We start from the raw sequence: 9,983 nt of genomic DNA, 5'->3' as shown, positions 1-9,983 counted from the left end.
GGGACTCCGAGAGGAGCGGAAGCGAGGCGGCTGTGCTGCTTCAGCGACCGGGCGGCGGCGGCGGCGGCGGCGGCAGCGGCGGCGACGACGAAGATTGTGGCGGTGACAGCGGCCGGAATAGGCGCTGCCCTCGGGGAGCAGCAGCGCGGTCGGCGGCCACTCACACCGCTGTGGAGGGGCCGGTGCGGAGCGGAGCAGCTGCGCCACGGTGAGTGGGGCCGGCCGCGGCGGCGCTGGCTCGGTGCGTCTTCCAACCCCGCTCCAAAGCGGGAGTCGGCCCGTAGGGACCCGGCTCAGCCTCCCGAGGCCGCCGGGCCTGGGGGTCGGGACGGCGAGGTGTGGGGCAGGAGAGGGGGTCCCCGGAATTCTGGACTCCACGTTTCCTCTTTTGGGGCGCTTCCTTCCTGGGGACTGTCCTCCCGGGGCCCTCGGCTCAGGACGGAAGCCTCCGGACCCCGGAGCAAAAGGCGGGGGGGCTCCTAGTTCTATTTCATGCCTTCTTCATGGGGGTTTGCGCAGAAGGACCCCGGGAGCATCCCGAGAGCACGGGCTACTCCTTCTGTGAGTCAGTGTGACTTGGCCCGGAGGCGGGGGATCCTCTGCGGGCTGCACATGGGGCGAGTGCTGCCCCGTGGACCTGCACGGCCACCAACCGGGTCTCCATCCCCTGGTGTCTCTGGGCTGAATTTCGGGAGGGAACCCACCAACCCTGTTCATGCCGCGCATTGGAACGTGTGCTGCCGGAGACAGTCGAGATGCCTGTGCTTCGGTCCCTCCCCCTCCCCTCGCGGCCCCCCTTTGCGAACTACTCTCTGAAAAATGTTTGTCAAGAAAAATAAGCAGCCGCGGTCGAGTGGTTGGAACGCTCTGAGGAAAGATTTCAGCGAGAGAGGAGAGCGCAGCGGGGTGGGTTTCATCGGTGACGCTCGCCATCCAGGATGGGCAGCCATAGGAGCTGCAGCTTGGTGAGGGGTTATTCCAGGCCGGCTTCGGAGGCCGTGGAAGCACTATTTGCAGCGGAGCTGCATGAAGTGCACGCGAGGTCTCTGGGTCCCGTGGGCTCTCGGGAAAGAGTGGAGAAGACACGAGGGAAATTAGCCTTAGTCTCTCTGGCTTTCTTGTCCCCTTTTCACTTCGTGCTCCTGCACTTGTTGCCTTCCCTTGCTGTCTACTTCTCTCCCTGCCGCTGACTAAATGCTTACTTGTGTGTCATGCAAGTCATTTGCCCCCTCCCCGCCCCCCACCTTTTTTTCTAATCTACTTCCCTTTCTTCCTTGTAGTCTCCTCGCTGGCATAATTTGTCGAGGTTTTCTGCTCCTTGCGCAGTTCGTGTTCTCCCTCATTTAATGACTCCGTGTTCTCTCCGGGGAAGGTAGCCTCTTTTCCTGCTTTAAAAGCCTTTACTTTCAAGCGGGCACTGTGTTCCTTCAGGCAGCCAGAAGGGTTGCTAGAGAGCCATGCGAGCCTTCCGTTCTCCCCCTGGGAACGGAGAGGCTCAAAGGATTGAATTCATCCCTAAGTAATCAATACTGCATTAGGTCACGAGCGTAGCTTGCTTGTTTCGTTTGTGTTTTAGTTGTTTTCTTCATCTTAGGATCATGCTTTGTGCCAGCTGATGCTTTTCTTCCTGTGTCACTTTTGCATTAGTAAGGAAGACTGGGTCGATCTGGGGCTGTATGACTTCTCACTGGCTTTTAGCGGGGGTGGGGGTGGGGGGGGTAGTTAAGGTAAAACAAAATGAAAACCTACCATATACCTATATTTCGATAGAATTAAGATAACATGAAACATTTAAGGGAACAGAATTTATTTAGACCTTTGATCAATTAGAGCTTGCCTATTGCAATAGTACTAATTTTTTTAACCGGGCTTTAAAAGAATCTTATTTTCATATTTATATTTAAACTATAGTTGACATACATATTAAATTCGTTTCACATGTACTTTACCAGGCTTTTAAAAATCAGGCATCTTTTCCTACAAATGCTAGAATCAGCCCTCTTTTTTATTGTTGTTGGATTTTTGGGAGGAGAAAGAAAAAACTGTCTTGCTGCCCCTTCCCTTGTTTCAAAATTTTCTGAATTCCAAAATAAAAAAAGAAGTTAGTGCTTTTAATCAGCTTTCTTTGATACTAAAAGCAAGCATTTAAATGCTTGAGGCTGTTCACTTCCTCAGCCAGTGTATTCAGATGTGAAGGATTATTGGGTTTTAAATACTACTGGTTGATGGTACTTAGAGATTTTTCTCAATAATTTCTGTTATCTTGTTGCATGTTGTGCAGCAACAGTTCTAATTATTACCTAGAGCAGAAGAATAATAGATTTTGGAGAAATGCAATAATACAGAATAGAGACCCACCATGCGCTCCTGGGAGAAAGTAATGGTTACTTAATTCAGAACTTTCTGGCACTACTGAATGACCATCGAGAGTCTTGGTTTTGTCAAAGTTGGCTTTTTCCCAGTTGTGTCAAGTGAATATGCATGATTTTTGTTATCTAAAGATGTTGTAGTGCATTATCTGGAACAGAGTTTAAAATCTGGTTAAGGCACCCTTATAGTGGTACAGCAGTGATTCTTAAAATGTAGCAGGCATAAGAATTACCAGTGAGTCTTATATAAAATTAGGGTTCTGGGCCTAAGGCCACTACATTGCAGAACTCCAGAAGGCACCCCCACGGTAAATCAGTCTCTGAATGGGGTGATTTTGATGCAGCTGGTCCAAGGATCAAAACTGTTGTTACAGAGTACAGCCATAGAATAGAATAATGAGACAAGTGTGGCTTTAAATTACTCAACTGAAATGTATACTTTTCTGTGTATATAGAGTAAATATTTAAAAGCCTAATAGAATATGTATGTGACTATAGATGTGATTAGTTTTTATATGTGTAAATGTTTGAGCTTTGTTAGGACTGATGTGGAGCAATTTAATTTTAATGTTTATACTTAATAGGACTGTTAATTTGCCTATTAGACCGTCTGTATGTAGATAGAAGTTCTAGATGGACTGTGAAAACATGCGGACTAATATTTCAAATGGGACCGGTGATGCTAGTTAACACCTCAGTGCTTTATGCCAGAGGCTCTGCTAAGGCCTTTACAGGGCAGTCTCTTTCAGTAATCAAAATGGCCTTATGAGGTAGATGCTATTTCCATCTTCCAGCTGAGGACACTTGCCTTCTTAGAATTCATTGCTTGGGATGGGCTGGGGAGGTGTGTGCTGGGAACAGTTGAGACACTCTCATTAGGCTTCAGTGTTGAGTGTACTCCCAACCCATTTTCTTGGGAAGTGAACAGCAGCATCTACTCTATTGAAATGATTAGACATTGTGTTCACTCTCAGATTTCTTCCTTTTAATAATCAGTGTTGCGTATGTGATCACGTATTTTTCTGTCTTTAAGGGAACACACCCTTTTGAATCCCTTTGGCCTATGTGCTCTTTTCAGTGGATAGGCTGTTAAGCTGACATCTTCAAGTTTTCTCCATGAGATGTCTTTGGCACAGAAGTATTGGTTGTGCTTGGGTTTCATTTCTATCAAGTTGTATCTGACAAAGCCATAGTCACTTGAAACATGATTTTCACTTGTTAGTTTGTTTAGGCTTTCTCTAGGAAACCCGTGGTAGATGAGTTGAGTAACAGCAGTAAAACAAGTGTTGAAAAACGGTTTTTATGCTACGGCTGTTCAGTTACACTGCAGTCGTCTGCAGTCCTGAATAACAGACATTTATGCCCTGTTACGACATAGTGCCTGGACAGTGACAGTGCTCTGGGTTTCTGTCTCACTTCCATTTTGCAAAAATGAAACTCTTTGTTTTTTTAGATCTGCCTAAGTATTACTCAGGTTCCCATCATTGATGCATAGTCCTAACAATCAGACCTGGAGACCCTTTCAAATAAGCAATTGGGTCTGTGGAAAACATTGATAGGCCTGTAGCAGAGATTTTGGAGCATTTATAAGCAATTAAATGTAGGTACACACATTGGAAAGTAAGCAAAAGAGGAAAAGCAGTTATTAATGCTGGGGAAAACTAAAGGACTGACCTAGAAAAGAAGTTGCAATACATTATTTAAATCACCAGTGAACAGTATTTCATGTTGTAATACTACTGCTAAACCAGAATATGTGATATTACTGGGATGGGGCAAGAGGATATTAGCAGGGGTGGAATAGTTAGGGCCTCATCTTTCAGGTGATAGATGATGGCTGGAAAAAACTAAGAAACAGCAACAGAAGCATATTACTTAGAAATATTGTAAGTGAATACAAAGAGAAAGCTAAAAACAAAATTGGGGGTGATTACTTGCGGGTGTTGGGGTAGGGAACTGCTCTTTTTCATAAATTTTAATATTCGGACTTTTACATGGATTAGTTTGATAAGAACTACACTACAGGGGTATAAGTAAGGGGTTTTTGAAGACAGGCAAAAATAAATACTCTGAAACTGATCTTTTTACATATATATATTTCATAGGCTGCTTTCTTTGCTCTCTTTGGGCCAGTGCCACATAGGATATCCTAGGTCTGGCCTGATAGAGTAAACATTGGTTTGGTTTATTAGTTTACCTGCAGTAGAATGTTTGGCTTTTAGAATTTGACTGGAGGACTTTTTATTACTAGGTAATTTCTTTTCCCCTTGGTGATATTCATTTTTCTCTAATCTTAATATTCCCGCTGGTTTACCGCTTAGTCCATTTGCAGCTATGCTTGATTAATGCCCCACTTGGTAACTTTAGAACAAAAGGATAATAATCACTCGTATCCTTCAAATGAGTTCTCTGCCAGGTGGTAATTATCCAAGAAGAGTGTCACTATAAATAATCTGTCCCCATTCTGCCAGGATTCGGGTTGTTTGCTGCTTTTATTTAGCCCGTATGAAAACAGTGACTGGTGAAATAAGAATGAGGCTTTCTTTTCCTTTTGTTCTGCAAAGGTCTAGGTTGTGTCCCATATTCAGGGCTGGAGACTCTACTACAGTAGTGATTGTCTGTGGTGCCCACAGTTCCCCATCACCGGGTACACACCAGAGGGTTATTACAGACTCTACCTGCACAGTGCAATTTGCACCAGTACTCTGCTGGCTCTGAGCAAAGCAGTTGTTCTCAGGTAACTGAGAGACGTGTTTGACTTTCTGGCACCATCTCCCTGCATTTTCTTTTCCCAGACACAATTTCTGACAGCTCATTCTATAAAAAGGATTTTTTTCAAATGTAGATTAGAACGTCAGCTTTGCTCCTTAGGCTAGTTAAAAATAATGTGGAGGATGCTTCTGGAATACTAAACCTTGGACATCTGTTTCAAGGGCTATTGGAGACCCCAAAGTTTTGCAGGTCTTTAGGGGCCTTATTGCAAGAATAGCAGAGGATCCAGCAGCAAAAGGCTGAAAAAAGGCTGTTGGACCTTCTTCTCTGGTGTCTTCTGCTCAGAGTAGTAAACTGAATAAAAAGTAGATCTTGTGTTCACTTTCTCCTGCTCTCTTAGGAGCAGACCAAGGTTTAGTTTCTGAGAAGAGTTAGAAGCAGCTCAGGACCAAAGCTTGCATTGCTTGCTTTTGACTGTGGATCGAGGACCCAGCATTTTTCAGAAAAGCAGGAAGGTCGGCAGGGAAAGGAGGGAGACAGGCCTATTTAACTGAGGAAAGTAGGGTGCATCCCCAGGGGGAGGCCTTCTCTCAGTGGCTCCGTTTTGTGGCTGGAGAAGAGTGTAAGGAGTGAGGGAGGAAAGGTGGAGACCGAACGGGACTGCAGCCGGTGTGGTTCCTGCTCACCGTGCACACCCAGCGGGAAGGAAGAGGAAGTGTGTTCTGGAATAGCTCGAGCTGCTGCCACCATTGGCCGGCGGGCCTGTCAGTCGCCTGGGCCTGAGGCTGAAAAGAGGAAGGAGATCTGGGCTCTTGCTTGGAAGGGAGGGAGGAGGGTTGAGCCAGCCTAACCAGGGGGCGTGGGGGCTGGGACAGCAGGCCTATTGGCAGGGCGGGGCTGCCTTCAATCCCGGCCACTTCTCTCAATCATCCGTCTTCTGATTCAGGGTGGCATTGTGTGTCCCGGAGTGCAGGAGCCAGTCCCAGAAGAGAGGCGAGGCTGCGCCCAGAGTGCTGGGTTGCTTCAGCAGGGAAGACTCCCTTCCCCCTGCTTCAGGCTGCCGAGCACTGAGCAGCGCTCAGAATGGAAGCCATCGCCAAATATGACTTCAAAGCCACTGCAGACGACGAGCTGAGCTTCAAAAGGGGGGACATCCTCAAGGTAAGTGTTGCTGCCAAGCAAATACTGAGATGGCCTCTGCTTGTACTCACCTACCTTCTTTTGCCCGGTAACACACAAAGAAGCCGTGCTCCTTCTTTCATTGCCCACATTTACCATCGTGTGAGATCTGGATAGCTGAGATGGACGCTGAGTAGAATATTGAATATGACTTAAGAGGGTGGTGTGTGTGATGTATGGTCTTTAACTGCCTTTGTGTGAATGCCTCGAGTATTTCTTTTTGCTTGTTGATATTGGTACTATTTCAAGCCAAGTCAAAGCAATACGACTGTAGTGAGGAAGTAGGTTGATTTACCTTGGAGAGTTTTATTAAAAAATTAGGGGATGTTTTGAAAGACCTAAACTTGAAGTATTTATGTAAAAGCACTCCATTAGTCTTATTTTACATAGTCAAAGATGTTTGCATTCTGGAATGTGATCCTGGTCGGTTAGGAATTAATTTCCCCTAGTTTAGAGAGGTAGTTTGAAATACCTGCCAAAACTCATTAAAGAACTCAGTGTGTTTTTATTCTTTTTTGAAAAAAAAAACAACCAAAAAACAAAACAATGGAGTTCTAAATAATAAGGTTCAGTTTGCTGTTGTACAAGTCAGATTTCAATATTCTTAGAAGAAACTTGAGGAGCAATTACCCCATTTTAAGCTCTAATTGCACAAAAGAAACCTGCTGACAGTTTAGAAAAAAATAAGCTGCTTTACAGTTTGCAGCTCATTTGGAACCCCACTATTTACATGAGGATTCACTTTCCACCTGGCACATGTTAATTATGTTGTTTACTCAGTTGACTGGAGCAGCTTGCCCTTTTGGATATGTAACTGACTTTTTTACAAGGTGGGTGTTATCGAATAGTGTCAACTTTAAATGAGGAAAACTTGAACTTTAGTGTGTGCATATTCACCATGTCTCAAGTTTTGACTCCCCCCCCTCCCCTGAGCCTTAGTCTGATTGCTGGAAACTGCTACTGTTTGTTGACTATCCCTGAATGAAATGATTAGAATTTTACAAAGAGGAAGAAGATGGAAATGTAGAAATATGGTCCTTTTAAAAATAACTAGTTTTTTGTGTTTGTTTTTTTAAGCTATGCAGACCTATGGAGAGTTACTATTTTGTTCTCATTGCCAAAGGCATAGAGTTCTCTGAAGTTACTGCATAGTAGTTTAATGTTAAATGTGTAAGTTGTACTTCATAAAAGGTGATATTGAAGAGCTCTTTAAGGAGAAAAAAACTGTGTTATATTCAAAGCTGTTATTGTCATGCCAAACTCTCTGAGGGTATTTTCCAAGTCAGCACAAAATTGCCAGAAAGCAAACCAGCTATAGGTTTTAGAGTGACATATGTCTTCTCATTCTGTTTTCTTAGAGAGCTAGAAATCAGAGCAAATGCAACTTAGACCTTGAAATTACTCTGTATCATTGGTATACGGAGGAGGTAATTTGATGTTTTCATAGGTGATTACTGTTTTCAACAGATAATCCGACGGTGATATCATAAGATTGGCTACTTCAAATATCCACATTTGTAACCTGTATGAAAACCCTTTGGAGCCAAGTGTTGTTTTTTGTTTTTCTTTTAATATATTTTTATTGATTTCAAAGAGGAAGGGAAATGAAGAGATGGAAACATCAATGATGAGAAAGAATCATTGATCAGCTGCCTTCTGCACACCCCTACTGGGGATCTAGCCCACAGCTCGGGCATGTGCCTGGACCGGGAATGGAACTGTGACCTCCTGGTTCATAGGTTGATGCTCAACCACTAAGCCAGACTGCCCGGCATTGTTGTTTTTTAAAATACAAACTGATTTCTCTATTAAACTTACCATAGAAACTTAAATGATAGCCTGATGGTTCATATTTTTCTCTTAAGTTTATCCCATTGCATATTTAGCACTAAAGCAACAAAGTAAAACAAAAGGAGGGATTTGAGGATTTTTAAGAATTTTTAGACAAGACCTTTCTGTGTTTACTATCACCGAAGTCTTTCCGAGACCGTGAACATTTTATAAGTTCTCCAACTTAAATTGGTAACCTCTTGGACAAGTATAAAACCCTTCTCTCCTCACCCTATAATTAGAGAAGGTGATACTGTTTAACATTCCCCCAGAGAATTCATGATGGGAGAGAAAGTGAATCAGAGTGCTCCCACTTGCAGATTTTCTCTGGGCAGAGAAAAATAAGTCTACTTGGTTCTTTCCAGTTCGGTAGATAACTGGCATATGAAGTCATAATGCCATTATTGCTTTTGAATGGTGGCCATTAGCTGTTTGTTAGTAATCTTGTGATTTTACTCCAAAAAAAAAAAGTGATAATACAGTAGTTGCCCTTTGTCTCATAATTGTGTGTAACAGCTGAGTGAAGAGGAGGGCCATGAGGGACGTTTGCTTTGTGTTAAGAGCTGTCAGTGAAAAAAACAACAACAGTGCTTCCTTCATTTGATTATTTAAGGAGTAACTGGCTTCATTTGAGTGGCTCTGATTTGATTTGATAACTCTTTAGGATCTTAAAACGTGTTTAGAAGTGGCTGGAATAGCATAGACCAGTTTAACTTGATTAAAATAGGGATATATGTATTTGCCCTCTCTTGATAAAGGGGCATGAGCATATTGGTGTTAATACATTTTATTTTAATATAATGATAGAAAGGGGCTTAGCCCTCTGCTTCTGACTAGAGTTTGGAAGGATCACATCCTCCCACTGTCTTAGAGTTCCTGGTTAACTTGGTTAATGTTGCTTCCTGTCCTCCAGCAGACCACTTTCTTACTTTCTGTCTACACATTGACTTGTACTGCCCTGAGAAAAGAGAGAAAACTAAAGAGATTTTACTGGAAGCCTGAAATAGAACTGAATTACTTTCCCTCTTATAAAAGCTTGTATTTTCTGAGAAGGGCACTGGGGCATAGAAATGGGAGGAATTGCTCTTCTCTTGCAGGTTTCAGGCTTTGTGTGGCTGAGCTGAACCTCAGTTGCCCCGCCATTGTAGGGCAGGCTTGAGAGTACTGGAGTTGTCCACTGAACAGGGCCCCTAATGCACATAAGTGTCTGAGCTCACCTGAAAGTTGCATTTGTCATTTAGGGGCTATGTACACATGCTTCAAACAGTGCTGCACAGGAATTAAGAACCTTTTTGAGCTCTCAAGCCTGTGTTCATTCCATTCTTGTTTTCCATTAAGGCAGACCTTCAACTCAACAAGAGAGCCGACAGTGGACCATCTACTCGTCTGGCACTACCAACCTATCTCGGTTGCACAAGCTGCTTTAGAACTAGATCTTGGGTTCACACTCAGATCTTTGAAGTTTTCTTCTATCTCAGCACTGATGTCTCTATTCCACTGTCACATTTACTGAGCATCTCCTTGAGCCACATCCTGGGATAACTTGCTTTGAGAGTTGGGGAAGAAATAGATGATGTACTTTTTCTCTTCAGGTATTCTTAAAATCAAATACGAGAAATGAAGATTAATATCTGAAACAGTATATGGCAGTATGTAAAATTAGAGGATATTTTGAACAGAAGAAGACCTTTTAAAAGCTGTTAATTTTGACTTAGTATTTCACAGATGAGGAAATGGTGGCCCATAGAGGTTAAATGATCTATGCAAGATCACAAACAGTACTTTGTAGTGCACTGGTGTTTAATGAAATGCTGAAGTTGTGTTACACCTGTAACTGCCAAAGTAGTTAGGAAGGGAAGAGATGGATAAGACCTAAAGTCAGAGAAAGCTCTG

At 43.5% G+C, this 9,983-nt stretch overlaps 1 protein-coding gene across 3 annotated transcripts in view; it reads left to right on the top strand.

Annotated features, from left to right (window-relative positions):
- Positions 1–9,983, top strand: part of GRB2 (growth factor receptor bound protein 2) — a 59,247-nt gene continuing 49,264 nt past the window's right edge. Inside the window, exons 1-2 of one of the 3 annotated variants that reach the window (XM_006103425.3) lie at positions 1–208; positions 6,028–6,242. In XM_006103425.3, the coding sequence (XP_006103487.1) occupies positions 6,165–6,242 (78 nt within the window). In that variant the 5' untranslated portion in view covers positions 1–208; positions 6,028–6,164. The remainder of the gene's footprint in view (positions 209–6,027; positions 6,243–9,983) is intronic. The other 2 variants (XM_014445867.2, XM_023744744.1) reach the window with 2 other exon arrangements.

The sequence above is a fragment of the Myotis lucifugus genome, unplaced genomic scaffold (genome assembly GCF_000147115.1).
Source record: "Myotis lucifugus unplaced genomic scaffold, Myoluc2.0 scaffold_485, whole genome shotgun sequence".
NCBI classification, from domain to species: domain Eukaryota; kingdom Metazoa; phylum Chordata; class Mammalia; order Chiroptera; family Vespertilionidae; genus Myotis; species Myotis lucifugus.
The sequence above is the reverse complement of the archived record's forward strand: the minus strand, read 5'-3'. Positions and strand labels throughout refer to the sequence as shown.